Source organism: Fukomys damarensis, unplaced genomic scaffold (genome assembly GCF_012274545.1).
Source record: "Fukomys damarensis isolate Sample0158 unplaced genomic scaffold, DMR_v1.0_HiC HiC_scaffold_18, whole genome shotgun sequence".
Lineage (NCBI taxonomy): Eukaryota > Metazoa > Chordata > Mammalia > Rodentia > Bathyergidae > Fukomys > Fukomys damarensis.
The window spans coordinates 2083215-2106093 of NW_022900930.1; the positions used below are offsets into that span (position 1 = coordinate 2083215).

General features: G+C 41.4%; 1 protein-coding gene across 3 annotated transcripts in view; it reads left to right on the forward strand.

The window, feature by feature from the left end:
• The window catches only part of Zmat4 (zinc finger matrin-type 4), a 437748-nt gene that overhangs the window by 121160 nt on the left and 293709 nt on the right, over positions 1-22879 (forward strand). For all 3 annotated transcript variants that reach the window (XM_033765352.1, XM_033765353.1, XM_010617137.2), the window contains exon 3: positions 21712-21801. In XM_033765352.1, the coding sequence (XP_033621243.1) occupies positions 21712-21801 (90 nt within the window). The remainder of the gene's footprint in view (positions 1-21711; positions 21802-22879) is intronic.

Sequence of the window (22879 nt, forward strand, 5' to 3'; positions counted from 1 at the left end):
GGCTTGCTACAAGGATTATATACCTTCTCTCTCTTTTCTTTTTCATTTTGAAATAGATTCATTGTGTGCATACCAGGCATACAAAATGATAGTCTATGAAATACATATATAATTTATATATTTTATACATAATCAGTATAATGGTTACTTGTGAAGTAATTAATGTATCCATAATCTTAAACAGCTACCTATTTTTCCTCCTTATTATTAATAGCTACAGTCTACTTATTTAGCAAAAAAATCCCGAATACTGTACATAGTTACTATGTCTTATAAGAATGTTAACCTCACAATCTAGTTCTAAATAGATTGAATGTTATCTCAAAAACAAATCAGCATTTAATTTTTAGAGAATTATGATAGACTCGGAAAGCTCATACAGATTCAATGGGAGTGTGCTAAGAGAGGCAGCACATGTCTGGTTAAAAAGAGAAGAAACTAAAAGCACAAGAAATGCCTCTGGAACTCTCCCTACAAATAGTAGTTTGCCTTTTTGGATTGGTTACTGCAGACAATAAGTTGTTTTCCTGGGCTGGTTCCTGGAGGCTATCAGAGTTCTGCTGTTATATGGTCTATTTTCCATCTATATATTATTTTTTTCTTTTGCAACTTGAATGCATTTTGTTTCTTTTACTTGCCTTGCTGCCCTGGCTAGATCTTTTAGTTCAACATTATATAGAAGAGATGAGAGCAGATACTGTTGTCTAACCCAACTGGAGGAAAACACACAGGTTTTTCACCATTAAGGAGCATGTTAACTCCAGGTTCCTTATAGGTGCCTTTTGTGAAGTTGAGGATATTTTATTTTATTCTCACTTTGATGAACTCTTTGAACATAGATTGGGATTATGTTAGATTTAAAATCTCCTGCAATATTAATGAGTTTGTTTCCCCTTCCCTTTCCTCCTCTTCCCTCTCTCCCTTTCTGTTTCTCCAGCATTCCTCTCTTTCTGCCTTTTCTCTCTCTACACTGTGGATCACAATGCCTTATCTTTAAATGTTAAAGCTACCTTACATTCCTGGAATAAATCCCACTTGGTAACGATGTGTTATTTTTTATATAGTGTTAGATTTTACTTGCTAAATGTTTACTAATAATTCTTACATCTGTATTCTTGATGAATATCTTTATAAGTTTAATTGTATTACATGTTTTGGTATCAACAGTGTTGCCATCACATTGAGTTGGAAAGTGCTCCGGCTTCTTCAGCTTTCTACAAGAGTTTACATACAATGGATGCTATTTTTTCTTAAATAATTGATAGAAATTCCCAATAAAATTATTGAAGTTTGGTTTCCTTTGTGGAAAAGGTTTGTAACCACAAATTGACTTTCCTTAAAAGATAGGCTCTTCAGGTTATGTTTATTCTTGAACTTTCGTATTTTTTTTTCAAGTAATTTGTCCCAACTTGTATAATTAATTAGCAGGAAGCAGTTCATGATAATTCCTTGTCATCTTGATACATGTAAGATCTACCATGATGTTATTTCCCTCATTTCTGAAGTTATTGATTTGTACCTTTTTTTCTTATCAGTCTTACTAGAGGTTTAACAACTTTACTGATCCTTTTAAATAAACCACTTTTTCCTTTTAATGATTTTTTTATATTTTCCGGTTTTCTAGTTTCTTGATTTCTACCTTGATATTTAATATTTCCTTTTCTTCTACTTTTATTAGGGTTTACTCCCACCCCCCATTTTTTAAAGGTACAGGCTGAGGGCATTGCTTTGAGATCTTTCTTCTTTTCTGTTATTAGTATTTAGTGCCATAAATTAGTAAGGCATTTTCAAAGTTTCTAATTCACAAAGTATAAAAATTGATCGCCACATTAAGAAATTGTCATACTCTACCTTTAGATTTTACAGTTAAGGAAACATAAATTAACATCTTAAAATTAATGTATGTGCCTCCAGTGGTTTTTCTTTATCCATCTCCCAGGAATTCAGCCTTGGGATGGTACATAAATTTGTGCCCAGAAACAGACTTTCTGTTCTCTTTTAATCTTTGCAAATGGTTTGCAAATTACATTGTACTTACTCATTATTGGATCCAGAATGGTCTTTGATGCAGTATGATCTCAACTTCCTTCTGCTATGAGCCTGTGTTTGTGTAAATCTTTCTCAGGCCCCAGAGCCTTTGAGGCAGGGGAGTGCTATTAGACACACTAAAGAAAGAGGAGGTGCCAGACTGTGAAAGGTAGTTGTGTGAACTCTGCTCAGTCGGAACTGACAAATGATGGCAAATGAAGGGCTCTTCGTGGAAGGATTTGTTCAGTCTTCACAAAAGAATAACGAGAGGGTGCGTGCTAGCTGTTTTTTCTTTTCCTAACAGTAATTCAATCCAGATAACCCACATTGCAGTGACTTATGCGGACAATTTTTGATCTATGCCTCTGTATAATATGCATCAAGGATTTAGAGGGCAAATGGTTAATGACTTGTAATTCTATGTTATATTTACCTGCTCTTGTTCATGCCTGTTTAAATCATAGCTGACATGTATCAGGATTTATTTTTGGTAGAGTTTAATCTAGCGAAAGAACATTAAGAGTATTAATGGGACTGTAACATTAGTTAATTTCCTACTTTGTGTTGACCCAATTAAGTAAGTCCATGCTCAGCTGAGAGAAATAAGATTAGACCTGGATTAGCATATGACTTAGAATCAACATATCACCCTTGTTGCAACCCAGAAGAAAGGACCCTGTAGAGGAGGACAGATGGTTGTTTATGGCTCTAATTTCTGCTGAATTCCTAATTCAGCAAAGAAGAAAGAGACAACAGCCGCAGCCTCCTCGTGACTGCTGTGTTTTGTCATGTAAGTCAGAAACAACTGCAGTAGGCTGTCTGGGAGTGGAACACAGCTAAACCCTCAAATTTTAAAAAAAATAGTCATACTTTTCTCACCCTGGTTCATTATTTTTCAAGGCTTTAGTGCATTTATATGAAATAGCAAATCAGTATGCAGGTGAGAATAAGTGGGTTGGGCTTACTGGACACCTAGTTAAGAGCAGGTGGCAGAGGGCAGGGCTGTGCATGGCATGACGTGGTACACGGTGCCAATAATGTTTGGATGCTATTTTCCTTTGATGAGAAAATGTCCAGCCAAAATGCATATTACGCCAGTTAAACACTTCTCAGTAATCTTGGGCTAACTTTATATGTTGCGTATTTACCTGTGGGAAGACTTTTGAAAAGGGACTCTGAATCAAAATGAGATTGTCAGCAGTGATGAGGGTAGGGAGAAATTACAGAATCACTGACCATGCACTGGAGAAAGACAAGGAGAGCTGAGAATGAAAAGCAGTTCTGTTGGCCTTGCTTTGACATCAGTCTCCAGACAGTGAGGCCAACATGTTACATGTAAGCAGTTCAAATCAAGAGGAGATTTTTGGAGACCTACAGTATATTCTGCCTTGCTCAAATATGGACAGTTAATCCAAACACTGTCCTTTGCTAAAGACGTGGGGTTTAGAGTTATAAGAGACAATGGGGGAATTTTAGACTCTTAGATTGTTGCTGTGGTTTAAATACGAAGTATCCTCTTGAAGACTCATATAAGTGCTGGTTCTGTCCAAGGTTCAGCAGGGCTCTGAGGTGGAGCCTGGAGAGACCAGCAGGAGCAGACTGTTGAGGCACTAACTCCATCAGTGGATGAATCTCTTGATGAGTTTCTCCCTTGGAGCCAACTGACCATGAACCCAAACCATGAATCAAGATAAACTTTTCCTCCTCCAAACTGATTTTGTTAGGTATTTCCTCACAGCAGTGAAATGCTGGTTATTGCAACTGTGTGTGATGATTTACTTAACTGAAAATAATAAAAGGGCTAAAATATATGGTACAATAAATCCTCAACGTACAAACAAGTTTCCTTTCAGGAGAACTTTCAGATTCATTGGTAAGTTTGACAAAGTGGGTCTTATGCACTTCTGATACAAATATACAGTAGAAAGCACAAAAATCCATACACATATGGTGAATGAACTATTTTTACTTTTGCAGTCACCTTGAAATGGTGGTACAATGCAGCACAGCACCTGGCATATGGGGGATACATGCGTGAGCTGACAAGAAGAGAGTCACTAACTGGAGAAGGCAGGGGAGGCGGGAGATGGGGAGCAGAAGGGTCATCAGCAAGAGGAGAGGGAGGGCAAGATGGAATTGCACTCACACTTGATGTTGGTGACACAGGTTTTCTGATGGATTCAATTCTGTCTACCCCTTGAAAAGACGAGGCAGCGATGTCTGAGGATGGCTCTGGAGCACTGGATGCCATTCTGAACAGCTGCTGCAGCTTTTAGGATCATTCCACACTGGGGTCTTCTGCCTCAAAAACTAACAGTGTCCCTTCAAGTGAAGAAGGTATGCTTGCCATTTCCTGTGTTGGGAATCTCTTTGGTTCTTCAGTTCCATCTGCCTCCTGGCTGCCTTCATCTTTTGGCTGGGCCTTTAATTCCACTGGGTCCTCATTGGTGAGCTCTTTGTGTTACACAGCAAGGAGTTCAGTGAGGTCTTCCCCTTGCAGACCTAGCTCCTTCTGGCTGTGGGTCACTAAGTTGTTGAAGACCTCCTTCAGACTCCTTACCGTCTTCTCCAGTCCATGAACTTCATGAGCAAACTGCAGACCAAGGTTCTTCCGTTCCAGTCCCATTTGTGGTGACAGCTGAAATCTCACACCAGGCAAAGTTGGTGTTTTCATGGACTTGTAGGTGTTACAGCCCTTCCAAAATCGCCCCAAGGTTGTTCCTGTGTCATCAGTTGTCTTCACTGCCTGACCAAAAGTGTGATGTAATATTTCTTGAAAGTCGCAGGGCCTCCTTGGTCCACAGGTTGGATAAGCACTGTGGCAGATGCACTACTCTGCCGTCGGGATGAAAGTCATCCACGGATTTGGGGTGATCTGGTGCTTTGTCAAGCAGCAAAAGAGTGTTGAACGGGATAGATTTCTCCGAATAATATTTCTGTATCTCTGGGATAAAGTGGTGGAAAAACTAGTCCCAGAAGATGGCCCGTGTAAGCCAGGCTTTGGAGTTACTCTTCCACACTACAGGTAGAGAACCCTTGGCTGTGCTTTGGGGGGCTCTTGGGCTCTCTGGATGGCAAACTAAGAGAGGCTTTAGTTTCCTATCACCGGAAGCATTGCCTCCAAACAACAGAGTACGTCCGTCCTTTGCTGCTCTGAAGCCTGGCGTCACTGTTCCTCTGTCCTGACAGCTTCATTCTGGCGTCTTCTTCCAGTCCAGCCCTGTCTCATTGATGTTCCGAGCACCTTCATTAATAATTTCTGTAAGTGTTGCTGAAAGTTCTTGGGCAGCTATGGTCTCTACACTTGCAGCCTCACCACTTACTTTTCCATTGTGAAAGTTGGCTCTAGCCCTGAATCTGTTAAATGGTGCATGGCTGGCACCCTGTTCACCCCATTTTTTTCAAGCAGTCTTTTAGCTTTATCTTGAATAAGCATTTACTTGAGTGGAACTTGACGCTTATGCTGATCCTGCATCCATACACTGCGAAGTTTCTCTATGTCCTCTGTCCCTGTGCCAAGCTTTTTGGATATTATTGTGGACTTCAGTGACACAGCAGACCTCACATGCTCCACGATCTTTTCCTTGTCCTTTAAAATTGTGCCAATGGTCGATCAGTTCATTTTCTAAGAACAAGTGAAGTCTACCGTGTTTTTGTCTCAGTCCAATATCACAGTTATTTTTACTTTTGTTTCCGTGGTTATTGCTTTGCGATTCCTAGGAGTCCCCTCCACATCACCACTGCTTTTCTTTACTCCTGCTTCTGGACATCCCAGGCTCTTTTTGAGCACTGTACTACTGTGCGCTATCAACTGTACGGTAGCACACAGCAGCACAACTGTGACAGTGTCCGGCAGACAGGTGGGCTCCTTCTGTGGCTTGTTTGCATCTATGGCTGTGTGTAATGTGAGGTCTGTTTCTATTTGTGAATGTTCACAACTCAGATTTTTCTAAGTAAGGGATGACTGTGAAGACAGTTAGACCTGTTGTTGGTTAGAATAGGGTGAAATTAGTGTTGTGGAGCCACTGAAGTTTTCATTCTTAAAATAGGCATAGAGAGATTATGACAATCAGGTATGTAAATGGAAAGCATACACGTGTTGCTGGAATGGAGGCTAGAATCAAACATTCTGGAACAGGCCTTATGTGATCCTTCGATGAAAAGGGGAGAATATCCTGTAGTATAGCATTGCAGTTAATCTTTAGTCTCTAAAATAAGCGCAGGTGTGTTCACTTTCTGGTCCATGTAACCTACTAGTTTTGTAGCCTGGTACAAGCTCAGTATTATTTTAAGTCATGTTTAGAGGGTTACAGTCAAAGTTCGTAACAGTCTCAAAACTGGTCTGCAAGGAGCTCTCTTTTGATTGCTCGATTGGTTTGTCACTATATCCTGGGAAGGACTTGACCTTTGGCATGCAGCTCTCTACAGTTGCGGGGATCCCCGAGAGAGCTGCCAATTGAATGCTTTGAGGGCAGTACCCCCAGGAGCAGGGCAGGAAGGTCTCCTTTGATGGGCAGGACAGTGTATCTTTATGGCCACCAACTCTGAATTCTCTTCCTCTTTCTATTGATTCTGCCAGTTTTTAGATAAATATATATTGTTACAAATGATAGATATACCTCTTCTCTTTTTATTCTTAGTTCTCTTTTTCTTTATTTGTGGATTTGGTGAGAAACTCTCGCGCTGTGTTTAGCAGCAGGAATGGGTAGTGTCACCCTAATTTCTTCTTTCTACTCTTCAAAGAAGTGCAATCATAGTTTCTCCAGAAAACGTAATGGTGGCTGTAGGGTTTTTAGATAACCTGTACGGAGAGAAAAATATTCCTTTTTCCTTAGCTTACTAAGTTTAAAAATATTTTTAAGCTGATGCTAGATTTTATCAAATGATTTTTCTGCACTGCAACATACTTTTTAAATCTGTTTAATGTGGGGAGTGACATGGAATTTTAAAAATACTGTGGTATGTGTGTATGTTCTCATTCTGTAGGCAGTCTCTTGACACTGCAGAAGTATCTGGGCCTCTCTAGTCTTCTCTGTGGTAGCAGAGATGGGGTAGTCATGGCAGTAGAGAAGAGAAGCTATTTGGTTGCTGTTTCAAAAATTTAAAAACTTGAATTGTTTCAAGTCTTTCTTTACCCTGGGAACGTTTTGTCATATTTTCCAGGAATGTGTCAATTTCATCTATGTAGTTCGTAATACTTTTCATTATTTTCATTTTTAACGACATCTTTAAAATTAACATTTCAAGTGGCCAGCTTGGTGGTGGTTGGTGATTTCACAGAGCTGCATATCAGTTGCTACCAAATGCAGTACATGCTCACCACTTCTCTGAAAGCCCCTCTTTGCGTAGCAGTTACACTACTCTAAACTCACCCGCTCTAGCTTATTGTACTAATCTGTTTTCTCTTCCTGTGGGTTCACCTACATTTAATATTTCCTGCACATGGAATCAGAAACCTGTGTCTCCTGCATGTTCAGGGTCTGTCCATGTGGTACCATGTATCAAAACCTTGCCTAGCTTTTATAGCTGAGAGACACCAGCTGCAGCAGGTACCGCGCATTGTGTGCCCACTCGCCAGTTGGTGGACATAGGGATTGTTTCCACATTGTGGCTCTTACAAATAACACTTCTGTGAGTAGTCATGTGTTAGTTTTATGTGGACATACGCTTTTTGGTTCCCATAGGCATACACCTATTGAGTGGAACTTTTGGATAAGATAGCAACTCTAATTTTTTCACCACTGTCAAACTCTTTTCCATTGTGCCTGCACTGTTGTTCTAGATTTCCAACTGGCATTAAAATCTCAAATTCTACAGAAACTATATCGACACTTGCTATTGCCTCCCTGTCTGATGGCCAGCTTCATGTGTGTGTGAAGTGATATCTCACTGCGGTTTTGGTTTTCATTTCTCTGATGACTAGTGATCAGAGTGAACATCTTTTCAATTTATTGGTCCTATGTTCTCTTTTGAAGAATCAATAGTCCTGCCCTCTACAACTTGGTCCTTGTGTATAAATCCTCACCCATTCTGATGGTAATTGGAATCAAGCCCATTTCTCTGTTCTTTTCCCCTATTGCAGTAGATTTTTAAATAATACCTGTTTTCACCATTTTGACACCTGACTCTGATATTGTTTAACAGAGTCTTTTGCCCACTATTTAAATTGAGATATTTATCTTTCAATTGTTAAGTTATAAATGTTGTTAATAGATTTTGCATAAAAATAGCTTAATGAATTTATAACTTGAAAATACTTACTTTCATTCTATTAGTTTTCTTTTTACTTTCTTATACTATCTTTGAATCACAGTTTTTAAAAAAATTCACTTATGCTTTATTTTTTCCTTGTTACGTATACTTTTGATGACATATCTAAGAAGTGATTGCCTAATTCAAGGTCACAAATATTACTTGTGTGTTTTCTTCAAAGAGTTTTATGATTTTAGAAGCTACATTAAAGCATGTGGTACATTTTGAGGAAGAAAATTTCTTTCTTTCTTTTTTTGGTACTGGGGATTGAACTTGGGACCTTGTGCTTGTGAGGCAGGCAGTGGAACCACTGGGCTGAATCCCCCACCCCATGTAGTAAATTTTGCCTTCGTTTTTTGTCTGAGATATGAGATCCACTTCATTCTCTATATATGGCTGTTCAGTTATCTCATCACCACTTGCTGAATTATCTTGACACTTGTCAAAAATCAAATAACTATAACTATAAAGGTTTGCTTATGATTTCTCAATTTTTCCATTGATTTTATATATCTACTCATAATACATTGTCCTAGTTACTATACCTTTTATTCAGTTTTAAATTGGGAACTGTGGAGTCATAAACTTTGATCTCTTCAAGATTGTTTTGGCTAATCAGAGTTTGCGTGATGTTAGAATCAGCTTATCTCTAAATATATATTTATGTATTTTTGATGCTACTGTGAATGAATTTGTTTTTCAAGTTTTGTCATTGGATTGTTTATTGTTAATATTTAGAAATGCAATTGGATTCTTGGGTACTAATCTTATATTTTGCCCCCTGGCTGAGCTAATTCATTCATTCTAATTTTTTAAGACTTCATTACAGTGATGTCACTTGCCCCAGTCTAGATAGGTCTTCCTCCAAATGTATTCTTGCAGCTTCTGTGCCCTGTTTTGAACCTCCAGCAGAAGGTATAGAAGTAATAACAGGAAAATTTGGTGTTGTACCTACCTCACTCATCTTAGGGAAAGAGCTTCTGATCTTTTACCATTAAGATTGCTGTTGTAGCTTTTCTCTGATGCCCTTATCAGGCCGAGGAACTTCATTTCCCTTTCTGGTTGTTGAGTATTTTTGTCATCGGAAGGTGTTAGATATTCTCCACAATTTTTTCAAATACTATTGAGATAATTATGGGATTTTGGTTTTCAGTCTATTAATGTGATATGTTACATTAATAAATTTTCATCTGTTAAAACAATCTCACTTGATCATTATAGAAAAGACTGCTTTTTATTTTTTATGGTTTCATATTTTTGTCTTATATTGATAATATGTTCTCATCCCTTTATATGGTACTTGGTTCATGAACTCACTTCTCTCTACGATTTTGGTCACAAAGAGAATAGAATGAGTTTCCCCGTACGGTCAACACTGAACCTAACCACCGAATTTGACTCAGTTCTTGTCCAACTCGGCATGGGACCAGAATTGTGGAAAGAATCAAGTTTGTGAACTGAAGTGCATATTTTTTTCTGTTCCAGTGTCTTTACTTTGCTGGGTTTTGTGCTTGTTGCCTGTGAGAATGTTGGTGTTCAGGTGAGGACAGGAACCCTGACAAGTGTTCCTTTTAGGCTGGAGAACGGCTCCGTTTGGAAGCTTGAGTCAGAGAGGATGGGACAACAGCTAAAGGGAAACGTTGTGAAGACTGTTAGGAAAAGGACAGTGGAAATGCTTGGAATGCGGAAAACTGGTCGTCAGAAGGTTTGAGAGGGGAAGATGTTGTAGCAGGGCCCTGCTGCAGCCAGGCACCTACGCTCTACAGTTTTCCACCTGCCTCTTCTTTGTGGTTCCCCAGGAACCTGGCCTCGAGACTGTTTTTCCTAATCTTGCCTCTGGCACCATCCCGTTGATGCTGGTGGGCAGCAGTGCTCAGTCTGTTTTTTTGTCTTTGTTTTTTCCCCTGGCAGCTTGAGCTTGGCAGCCATAGGAAGGGAGAGAAAATGAGAAGAAAGACCTGGAAGGGAGGAGAGTCTAGCTGTGTGGTTCATAAAAATCCTGTTTCCTAGGAATCACCAGGGATCTGGCAACAGTGGCTGGGGGGGAGAAAGAAAGAAAGAAAGATCCCAGGCCTCTACCCCTAATCATTTTCATTACTAGATCTGAAACCTGCCCTAAAAAAAAAAAAAAAATCTATGATGCTGAATCAGGTGTTGGGGGGACCGGACTGAGAAGGAGGGGAGAGGGCGGGGCTACCGCAGCCTGACCTGTCTGCAGAAGGGCAAGGAAGCAGCAGCCAGGAATCCTGCAGCTCCCTGGGCCGAATCGGAGAGGCCTCCATGCGGCGCTGCGGCACATAAACCCCTGCTTCTGCTTCTCTCTGCGTCCTCGAGCTGAGGGCGAGGAATGACATAGAAACAGTGGGCACACCTGGGGGATGTTGTCTGAATAAATCTTTTACTCAACCATCTGCTGGAAAATATGGATTATTTCAAGAAGTCCCTCTTTTGCTTTATTTGTGTGATCAGTTGAAAGCAACCCGCAAACAGACTAAAATCTGGGATTTGAGTAGGCAAACAGATAAATTGAAAAGCAGGTGGCAGTTGAGTTTTGGGTGATGGTAGAGTTGCAGCTGGCTGCATATGTGGGATCCCCTTAAGGTCTGTACAGTAGTATTAAAACAAATATTGCCAGAAAAATAAAATTTGCATCTGAATGCTTAAATCTGTCTTGAGACTCTGTAGCATGAGATTCAAAAGAAAAAAGATGTTTCTGTTTCTCTGCCATTAGGGTGAAACAAAGCTACAAACCTAATTTTGTACTCATGTCATAGCTACAGTTTGCAGCATTGACAAAGAGAATCCCCAGCCCTGCCCCACCTCATTGAGCAAGTTTTGTGTGTGTGTGAAATAGAAGGAGAGATGCTGTTTTGTGTTTATCATTTTACACTGTGAAATGTCAGTGATATTTGCTGATCACTTTTTTCAGGCTGTAAATGCTATATTTACTGAAAGACATTTTTGAAAATGATGTGGCTATGAACATCTTCAAAAATAAAGTTCCGTTTCAAGTGTTCCCAGGAACCATGTGTTTGAAATATAATTTATTGAGAGGTAGGGAATCCTTTTGCTAATCATGTATTCTGTTTTATCAGTTCACATTTCATTTTTTAAATTATTACTTTGTTTATTTTATTTATTCTTTTTTTGGTACCAGGGATCAAACTCTGGACCTTGCACTTTTGAGGCAGGCAGTGGAACCACTGAGCTACATCCCCAGGCCCCTATAGCTTTGTTTAAAGTGAAGTACATTTAAATTATGTTCTATAGTCTGACTTAATGACTATTTAAATACTTAGTGAGTATTTATAGAGAAGATACTGTGTGCAGAATATTTAAAATTTCATTGTAGGGATGAAGTAGGACTGTAAGAATATTAAGAAATTGAAGATTCAGTCGGAAGAACAGAACTCAGTTTGAGAATAATTACATGGTACATACCAAGAAGTATTAAATAATAGGATGAGAAGAGAACTCGAGGTGAAAATCTCAGGGAGTAAGGAGGTGACCTGTGCGCGCTGAAGCAGCACAGGTGACTCCTTTCTGCCGGTGACTCGGGGTCCGCGGGGCCATCACCCCTTTTGGCATGGTGTCTTCCATCTCCATTGCTTTGCTTTTCCACGAAGACTGAACTTCACTCCAAACATATGGGTAAAGAATCACGCATGTTTTCCCCGGCCGCTGTGCGTGTGTGCGCGTGTGCTCACGCGCGTGTGTCGATCTTTGGAGACTTCACCCAGTGATATCTTTATAAAGTGTTAACTTTTTCTTAGTCTCGAGGTGAACTTCATAGCAGAAACCAAGAGACCTTGGGAAATGATGGCCTAGGACTGGTTCATGTTATCTAAGCTCTAACATTTCAGAAGGATTTGATAGCTTTGTTGCTTCAAATCGCCCAGTCTTCTCTGACTTTAATCTCTGATCACACTGGCTTATTTTTTACCTCATCTCTGGCTTTAACTTCTCTACAAGGGCTTGTGGGGGAATATCACTTTGGGTTTTTTCTTTCAAACAGCAAAATGAAGGGCTAAATGAGCCTGTGCTCTTTCATCTCTTGTGGCTCTGCTTAAGATGCACAGACATCATGGAGACATATTTAGTTCTGTCCTCCCACCACAGAAAAACTCTTCCTCCACACTCTGGTGGTAATTTAATTTTTGAGTTGCAAGACTCTGATTTACATTTGTAATGCATTTGTGTAGTTACTCGTGTAGGCAGACAGCAATACAGATTTAGTACAAATATGTTTACATCATAATGGTATTACCCATCCCATCCCACGCACGTTTTTCTCCAATAAAAAAATAATTAAAAATATGGTACATATTTAAGATAAGCATTCCTCATTTTAAGTGCTCTTTTTAAAATACTTTGAGAAAAACATAAAGTGACCTAATTCTGAAAACTTCAAGGCTACTCTCTGTGCTTGTGAGAAATGCACTGACAGCTGTATGCAAGAAGGGTGAGTCCAGATGAGTGGCTGGTTCAGATGGATAGCATATGTGTTAGTCAGCTCAGGCTGTCATAACAGGATGCCACATACGGGGGGCTTAGACCACAGACACTGACTTTCTCGTTGTTCTGAAGGCTGGGAGTCTATGGTTATGGTGCCGAAAGGGCTGGCTTCCAGTGAGGGCTTTCCTTTTGGCTTGTAGATGGCTGCCATCTGGCCCTGACCTCATTAGGCCTTCCTTCACTACACAAGGATGGGGAGAGGGAAGGGGAGGGAGTGCGAGAGAAGAGAGTGAAAGAGACCTGGTGCCTCTTCCTCTTCTAATAAGAACACAATCCTGTTGGATTAGAGTCTCCTATGACCTCGTTTAGCCTCAGTTACCTTCTCAAAGGCCCTGTCTCCAAATACAGTCATGCTGGGAGGTAGGGCTTTGACACATAAATGTAGAGAGACACAGTTTAGTCCTCAGTAGATAATAGCACAACCTCAAGGATCTGTGATTTAAAATGTGACACTAGTCATAGCAGCACACATCTGACCTCGGGATAAAGGAGATTTGGCCAAGCTGGTATTTGGTAAGTGTGGCTTCTTAGAAATAGGGAAGGAATTCTCTGCTTTGTCTGAGACCTCTCTTCCCGGAAAACTGGATCCCTGTAGAGCACTGAGATTGCGCCCCACCCTGGAACCTCCACTTTTTTTTTTGTTTTGTTTTGTTTTTCTGAGACAGGGTCTCACTATGTAGTTGAGACTGACCTGGAACTCATTATGTAGCCCAGGCTGGTCTCGAACTTTGATCCTCCTGCCTTAGCCTCCCGAGTACTGGGATTACAGGCGTGCGCCACCACACCCGGCCTTGGAACCTCCACTTTTGCATCGATTGCCTCAATTCCTGTTTCCCCAGAGCTTTTGCTTAGAGTGCGGTCTCCGTCAGTTCGCCTGCAGAGTGGTTTCCTCTCCTGAAAGCCTGCAGGAGCTGTTGCTGGGGACAGCCTGGGCCGTGGGCTCCCTGCTTCCCTAATCTGCCCTGCAGTGGGCTTCAAGGTGGGAGTGGGAGGGGGATGCTTTCGATTTCAGTTTTAGAAAGTGAGATCTGTAACCGCGTGAACAACATTTTCCCCCGGCGATCTTCCTCAGGGGTCCTTTGTTCTTTTGGAAATGCCCAATCCTTATTGAACATTAGCACTGTGTCAGGCATTGTGGTAGAGCGTGAGAGTTCAACAAAAACTCAACAAATGTGATGCCTGTTTTTTGAAAATCTATAAACGGTGGGATGTTGCTTACAGTTTTGATCTTTCTGAAACTTCCTTTTTTCATCTAGTGAAAAGACTATTAGGGTGATACATTATTAGTGTTGGAGAGAGTTTTTTAAATTGTGATTTTTTTCCTCTTCTGTTAACTAAAATATTTGGTCTCAGAAATTTTGGAGAATTCAAAGATACATGCATAAAACAATTAACAATTACTTAAGATCCACATAGACAAAATTAGTACTTTGGTACATTTTTTTCTGCGCCTTTGTCTTATATGTGTTTATCGATCACCTTTCCATCACTGGGATAAAGTATTTGACACACATAGCTTATTTTCACTCATAGTTTCAGAGGTTGTGGTCCATGGTTAGGCAGCTCCGGGGCTGAAAGTTCATGGCAGAGGAGCCTGACAGAGGAAAGCTGTTCCACCCGTGGCAGCCAGAAAGCAGAGAGAGAGAGGGCTAGAGAGTCTGAAGGAGAGGTTGGCCTCCAAAGGTGGCCCTAGAGTTCCACCTCCTCCTCTGGGCTTCGCCTCCTCAGAGCTTCTGGTATGACATCAGCAATGGATGAATCCAGTGAGGATTTCGGGACCTCCATCCAGTCACCGTCTGAAAGCCCCATGCGAGCTTTTGGGGGACATTTTATTTTGTTTTGTTTTGTTTTTTTGGTACTGGGGATTGAACTTGGGTCCTTGCACTTGCGAGGCAGGCACCAGCACCACTGAGCTAAATCCCCAGCCCTGGCCTGGGGGACATTTTAGACCTCAACTATAACAATGTACTCATATACATGTACATATATATATATTTCTGTTTAAAAATGTGTTATCTTTTATACTCTGGTTTGAAACTGCCTCTTCTCTTAATGTTATTTCATACATATTTTATGTCATTGAATAATATTCTGCCTGCTAATGGCTGTTTGGTTATCTTTCATATATTGATAATAATATTTTAGAGCATTTAAATAATTTTCCAGTTTTGCTGCTATAGATCAAGGAGAGTACAGGTCCCTAATTGCTTCTTTTAAATAAATGTACAGAAACAGTATTGTTGGGTCAAGTCATGTTTTGCCTCTTGTTTTCATGTTGCACAGTTTCCATCCAGGAAGACAGCGTTCGTTTATAAGCCTGTTAGCTCTGTGCAGCAGTGGCAGTTTTCCTGCTTCCTCTCTGGTATGGATATATACATCTTTGCCAGCTAGGAGAAAATATGTAGATTTTTAACTTAAAATTTTTGAGGAAGCATTTGGATGAATTTCTTTGGAAGTATCTTTTAGCTATTTGTGTCCTTACAATTACTATTTCTAATTTTTGTCTATGTTTATAATGTGTTTTTCTGTATATATCTGTGAAAGTACTCATATCAAATGTATAAAACCTTTATTTTATGTGTTGCAAATGTTACACCTATTTTCTTGGTTGCCTCTTCCATATGTACATTTCAGGCTTAAAACACCTACTTTTTTGCAGCCATATTTAGGAGTCTTTCTTATTTTGTTTTGTAGTTTAGAAAATTTCCAGTCTCTAGGTTAGGCATGATTTCTAAATTTTCTCTTCAGCCTCAACTTATTGGGCCTATTTGGGAACTGTTTATTTATTCACTTCTTTATTTGTTCCACCACTAAAGCCACCGTATATATGTATACACCCTATTACATAGTCTGGTCTTTCATGTTCTCCAGTTTCAGTTTTTTCACTTCTTGAATCCTATTCATCTGCATTTTAGAAAATTGTTCTTCCCTGGATTTCAACATAAATCTGTAGTGTTGATTCTGTGCTTGATCACCATGAAAGACTTCCAAATTGATCTGTGATATTTTAATTTCCTTTATTAACACAGACAGTATCATCTCAATCAATTGTCTTATCGGCCTGTTTAGCTATTGCCCAAGTTCACATTTTCCTGCATTGAGTGACACAAAATGTATACCACTTACACTTTGCTTCTACTTATTATCTCGAATATTTTGCAAGGAATTGCTTGATTTGACCTCTTGAGGAATTTTTCAAAAGTCACACTTGGACTGGGCTGTAGCTCAGTGGTAGAGCACTTGCCTAGCCTGTGTGAGCCCCTGGATTCACTGCCTCACCCTGCCTCCTCCCAAGTCTTTTTGTTACATGAAGCTTCTTACAGGTGCCACTCATCACTGGCAGAGAAGAAAGCTACAAGGCTGCCACATGACCTCACCATGCGTGGATCGTCCTTGTACCCTTTCATAGTGTACCTGAGAAGGACCTTCTGGTTCAGTGCAGATTCCAGTGCTGGATCACAGGCGATTACAGGAGTCTGGCAGCCTGGGTGGGAGGCTTCTGACCCAGACCTTGGGCAGGCCCAGCAGACAAGTTTTCTCTCATCCTTCTCTGGGTTGGTGAAGCCTTCTACTAAGGACTGGTTTGCTCTTCCTAATGTGTTAGTCAGTCCATCTTTCATGATGGGTGCAGAACGTTTCTGTCCCTAACTTTCACCTGGTGGTAGTAAGGAAAAATGAGGAGGAGACCCTACTCCTTAGAAGGCATCTCTAACACTTGCGGTTTTGTTTGATTGTCTGCATTTAATGTTGACTTCCTAGTACAGTTGTGCTAGAGCTTTTCCAGGGATCATGACTAGGTCTTTCAATGATGGAATCTCAAGTGGGGCTCTGCCAGAACCCCCCCCATTCCACTTCATGAAGGGGTGATTTTAGTCTAGCAGCAGACACTTTGTAGGAACCCCAGTGAGTTAGATCCTTGGTGTCTGTTTGTTTTTTCACTAATGGCCTCCTTTTTGCCCTGAATGAGTAGGAATGCCTCAGAGGCGGTGTCCTGTGAAAATCATTCCTCCATAATTATGAGTTTGTTCCAGATTTTCTGTTTTTCTTAAAGTCCTTGGCTTGTTTTAGCTGGTTTCTGGAAGAGGAATAATTAGAGACCTCTGATGAAATAAGATGGTGAAAGACTTATCTAGTGAATCAGAGATGGATGGCAGAGCTTATTTGAGATAACGCCTCTCCCGCAAGCCTCAGAACTGGGATTTGAGGATGAAATGCGATGATAAATATGAAAAGGTTCTGGAGACTGCTGGAGGCGTTTATTCAAATACAGACTTGCTTTGTTATCTCTACATTTTATAAGACCAGAAATCAGTAGTCTTGATGAAAGCAAATTTGAGTTGGGAATTCTTTCAAGGGATGTGTGACAATGGAAGATAGTTATTTAGGGAAAGTCAGTCTATTTTTATGTCTTTTTGCCCCCTTCTTTTTCAAATTGTACATCTGAAATAGAGGTTGTCTTATTCTTTATCCCCCAAAGAGAAGATGAGCCTGAATTTCCACTTTAGATAATTTCCTTGAGTGTCAAGGGATTGTTTCAGCAAAAGAAAGTAATCTTCACATGGGCCTGACCCTGCACAATGCCTGGGGTTAGGGGCAAAGGTTTTAATTAAAATGGAAGAGTTGGTAATTTCTGCTCTATCTGGGAAACTTAGACTTGATGTCGTTTGAGTCAAAGCAATGGCTTTTGCTTAAAATGCAAATATTAATGCAAGAAAAAGCCTGGGGTTGCTTCTCTGCAACTGAAGGAGAGGGTGATTTCTTTTTCATGCCTTTTCCTTTGAAGTGATGGTTCTTTTTCCTTTCTTGGAGCTCTGTAATACATACATTTAACATGTGGGATTTTTTTTTCTCTTTAAAGTTGCTTTCGCTTGACTGTCTGCCTTTTCGTACTGTTGAAAGCAGTGTAAATTGAAGGTATTAATAAATCTTTGAAAACACCTTAAGGATTTGCGGTGGTTGCCTGCATCTTGTGTGGATGGCGTGGAGTCTGTTTCAGATGCGTGTTCCCTTCTGGCTCTTCTTAGGGTAGCTGTGTGGACAGCTCTAGTCTTCCTGCTTGGAGTCCCCATGTAGACACGGGGGCGGGCAAATCTGTCTGCTGAGCATTTGTATATGCCAAACCAAAATTTAATCGAAGTGGCATGTATTGTCCTTGGGCTAAGGGCTCCTCAGGTAATGTTGCAGTGAAAAAGGTTCATTTTTATTGTTGGTTAGCCATTAATAATAGGAAGTGGAAATGTGGTCAGTTATACCAGTACTGAGCATTCCAGTGCATGAGGCTTTTCATTAACTATATAATCGTGGATAAAAAGTATTCCTATTGTGGAATTATCATGGCTTGAGCATTTTAAAGTTATTATTATTATATTACAGGAAAACTTGTTATAGAAATAAAAAACAAAACCCAACTCACTCTAACACATTTCTTTTTCTGTTTTTGTTTCCACCTCTTCTTAATATACTTACAAACTGTTATGTTATTGTAATCATAGTTAACATGCAGTTTTGAGTTTAGCATTTCTCATTCATCACTCATTATGCAGGAAGCGTTTTTTCTGAGCATGTACTAAGCATAGGGTTATTCCGTGGAGCTGCTCTGACTGGTTTCCCGCGGGTGAACACGCGGCTGTCTATCCTACATTTGCTTATGTTGTGGTTGTTCAAAGTGATGTCATGTTGCAGTGAACATCTCTGCTTGGATTTGATTGTGTTTTTCTTTCTGTGGGGAAGTTTATGCTTTTTTAAAAGAATAAATGGAAAGCAGTGAGATTTCTGTGCGAAATTTCCACGACTATCTAGTGGGTAGCAGGTAGAGAACAGCAATTGGGCAGACCCCGTAACTGGCTCCGAGAGGAAGAGATGATGCTGAGGAGAAGGGAGCAGACTCTGGCCCTGCTTCATGCTCAGCTTGGCGTCTGAGGTCAGAAGCAGGGCCAGCTGCAGTCCATCCAGGAACAGTCTGCTGGGAACCGCTCCCCACCACCCCGGGTCGGGGTGTTAACTGCGAAGGCATTGGCTGTGCCTCAAGGAACCCCGAGAACATGATGGGAGGGGGCCCTAGGCAGAGGGAAGTGCTCAGTGGTGAGGTAGCAACCCCTGCCCCACTGGCCCTCCAGCCAGGTGTCTTGCCAGGACTCTGTCCATCCCTGACCTCAGGGCGCATAGTCGGGCTCTCTTCCCCAAGAATGGTAGTGGGGGAGCTGAAGGACAAGAGGAGCCTGCAGTCATCAAACCTGCTACTAAATGTCAGGTCCCAGCTGCTCCCTTCACTGATGGCTTCACAGATAAGCTCATCATTTCTTTTCTTCTCAGCTAATAGGTTTTTACTAGATTTGTCAAACTAAATAGCTCCGTGAACTTTCTCTTTCCTGGAAACATTTTTTGTTTTTTTTTGGAAAAGAAATAGAATACTTTAGGAAAGAAGGAAAAAAACAAAAACAAAAGCAAAAAACAAGCAAGCAAAACAGATCGCGTTGTGAGATTTCCAGTTTTGCCACCATCTTGCTCTCTGGGACTCCAGAGCTGTGTGCGGACGGGTGATGCAGGAATTATGATCAGAGGTTCTTCTGTGATAACAAATGCAAAATTGAAAATCCAAGTTGGCTGCATTTGAGTTCACACATTCACCGTGCTGTCTTTTCACCAATTACCACGTTGTACTTTTCCTCCAGCCCAGCCTATGTTTACCTTCAGCCTCTTGTGGGTTTTTCAGTGTTCTCTTTTTCATTGTTTTGACTACAGCAGCCTTCCTAATATTACCACTACCCCTTACTTCCCCAAACTCAACAAAACAGTAGAAAATACCAATGTATTTCAGTAATCAGCTTACTTATTTTCAAAAGAACAACAAGACAAAATAATAGGCTGCTCTGGGTTGTTGCTCTGACCACGCAGAAATTGAATAATGGTGTTGAATTATCTGACACATATCCACATAGGTCGTTATTTTTCTGTCCTTTCACTCCAGGCAAACAGACAGACAGACAGACAATCTCAGTTAAAACTGACTGTAGGATCTAGAAATAGATGCAGATATTGAGAATATATTTCAAACCGTGCTCCAGTACTTTCATACATCTGTAAAAATTTCTCACGGTCCTTTAGTACATTTAGACCCATTTAGAGGCCTTTACAGTGTCCAGGGACTGTTTTAGAGCCTCCTTGCTCTAGACAGAATAAAGGAATTAAAAAGTGATGAACAGGGAAGGACTGGCAGAAAGTATTTAAAATGTGTCCTGTAAACGAGATGTAACTTGCTGTGTGTTCTCTGAAAGCCACTTTTCCTTTGTGGCTCGTCCATAAAAGTAAACCATCATCTGAGAGATTGGCTAAAACGCAACTGTAAAAAAAAGCAAAGTGGAGCAGAATCCGTGAAAAGAAGAGGACATCCTCAGAGTGAAGAAAAGGAGACTGGAATTAGGTAGCAATGGATTCAGTGTTAGAAATTGGAGCCTGTCAGTAAGCATTTAGCATTATGTAAATTATAATTTTTCACATGCACTGGCTCATTTGGTTCTCCTAGCAGCCCTAGTAAATATTAATTTGTTCATTTTGTACATGGGGAAGATGAAACCTATCTGGACTACGCACGCACTGCAGTCACTGGCCCAAGTCACACAGCTAGCGAGCAGTGGAGTGAAGTTGGGACCCTGACCTTCTGTTCCATGCTTCCTTACTGGTCGTTCTCTCTGCCTCACAGGGAACTGGGAGTTAGCAGCACGGCGATGGGAGTCTAGGTGGGCTGTCTGCAGACCCCCAAAGGACGAAAGTCAGCATCAGCAAGAATTTCATAGCTTAGCGTGAGGTTGGCTGAGGCAAGAGGATCACAGGTTTGAACCAAGCCGGGGCCATGTAGCAACGCTGTGGGACCCTGTCTCAAAAATAAATTAATTACATAAGGGGTTGGGGGTGTAGCTCAATGTGAAGGCCTGGCCTTCGTTCCCAGTACTGAAGAAAGAGAATGAAGGAGGATATTTGTTTCTCCGTAGTGGCTTGGACCAGCTGGCCCTGCCTGCTGTCACAAGGTCGCGAGTCCCAGGAAGTGGGCCTTCCTTTCCCCACTTGCTGACCTACTCCTGCCACCTTGCAGGTGGCCTGGGTGCCAAGCCATTTTCAGACTGGCACACAGTATCTTTTGTCTGTTCTGCTTTGACCTCGGAGAATCCCTCTTGCTAGCTGCTTAATGAGGTTCAGAAAATTGGAAAGAAGGGAAGCTTTAGGGGTGGTGTATATGCCAGCAGCCCAGGAATCTCAGCTCCTGACCACTGAGGAGGGCACATGGATGAGACAGAAAATTTAATTGCTACTTCGCTTTTCTCTGCCTCTTCCCCCGCTTCCCCTGCTCTCCCCTCCCCTCCTTTCCTCTCCCTTCCTCACTCCTCTGCCCTCCCCGCATCCTCCTCTCCTCTCTCCAGTTTGCAGTGTTGGGGATTGAACCCAGGGCCATGTTCTTGCATCCCTGGCCCTCTGTAAATTTGATTTTGAGATAAGGTATCACTAAGTTGCTCGGGCTGGCTTTGAACTTTCCATTCTCCTGCCCCAGCCTCCTGACTAGCTGGAATTACAGTTTTGCACCACTAAGCCTGACACATAGCCTGTCTTTATCACAACCCATGGTTTATGTTATTTCCCTTGCTTAGCTGTCTTACTTGTTAGGACAATTAAATATATCATCCACTCTAAGGTAGATGATCTCAATGTTTATTACTTACCCTGAAATGACTTTGGCTTTATGATTTGGGCAAGTCATTTAACCTTTCTGAAACTATACCCTGCATAAATCATAGGACCATAAGGCAGTGTTTTTTGTTTTGAAAGCATTTCTTTGCAGTTGTGGTTGTGGACTGTGCTTCATTCTCTTCCTTTTCCTCCATTGCCTTCACTATTACAGTTTATCTTTCTGCTTTTCCTCCCCAGAGTCGAAAACATGCAAGCAAAGTCCGACTGTATTACATGCTGCACCCCAGGGATGGCGGGTGTCCTGCCAAGAGACTCCGGGCAGAAAAAGTGAGTATCACCTTCCGGAAGACAGGGTCCTAAGGACTGCATGTCTGGGAGCTACAAGTCCAAATTAAGAGTGACGCTGAGTACAGATGGTTGTACTCTGGAGAACATTGTGGATAGGCACATTGTTTGGTGTGCTTTTGCTTTGCAGCCAGAGCTCTGTGGGGTGAGTTCCCATAGACAGAACTTGTGCAGAGGAGCCGGGAAAGGGCAGGGCTGGGTGGCAGGGGACAGAGTGTCGGGAAGACAAGACCTCAGTCCAGCCCGCCACCACATCAGAGGCTTTGCTTTATACACATTTTATGTTTCCTTTGCTGGGTAGAACAGAATGTCAGTTTGTTAATTTATGATGAAAACTGTATATATCTTGCAAATAAAAATACTCAGGCTTTTTTTTTATCCACACCCCTTCTCCCCAAGGGAACACTGACATGGAAGAGCGGTGACATTTGGAAAGTTGCTTGGAGAGTCAGTGCCAAGGGGTTTATCTCAGCTGGGCCACAGCAAAGACTATGAGCTAAATATCCCTTCCCTCAGTAGGGGTCTCTTTCCACAGTGAGTGGGGCATTCATACCCGCCAGCCGCGCCGGCCGTTCATGATGAGTACTGTGAGTTCAACACAGCAATTCCTCACGCTCTGAATTCAGAGGAGACTCGACTGCAGGCACAGAATCGACAGCCATCCTTTCTGTGCTCATGGTCCGGTTTTGTAGCTATCCATCTCCTTCTCTTATTAAAATTTAACTTATTGTCGCTGGAGAAGCTACAACACATGGGCTTGGGCATTGTTCGTGGAAGAAAATAAGAAAGAGCGCTGCATATGAGCAAAGGTCATCAGGGCTGGGGATGCAGAGGGACCCCGGGTGGGCCTCTTAGCACTGTGAGATAAGCGGTGCATGCAGACTAATCTGCAACACCATGGGGCCTTCTGTACCGCCTGGGAGAAACAGCAGTTCAAGCTCAGTGGAGGCAAAGGATACCATGAAAACTTTATAAGCTGCCAGGAGCTGGGACCAAGGCTGGCTCTGACGGCTCTTAGATATAGTACTTTGCATGAATGATTGATTTTTTTTTTTTTTTT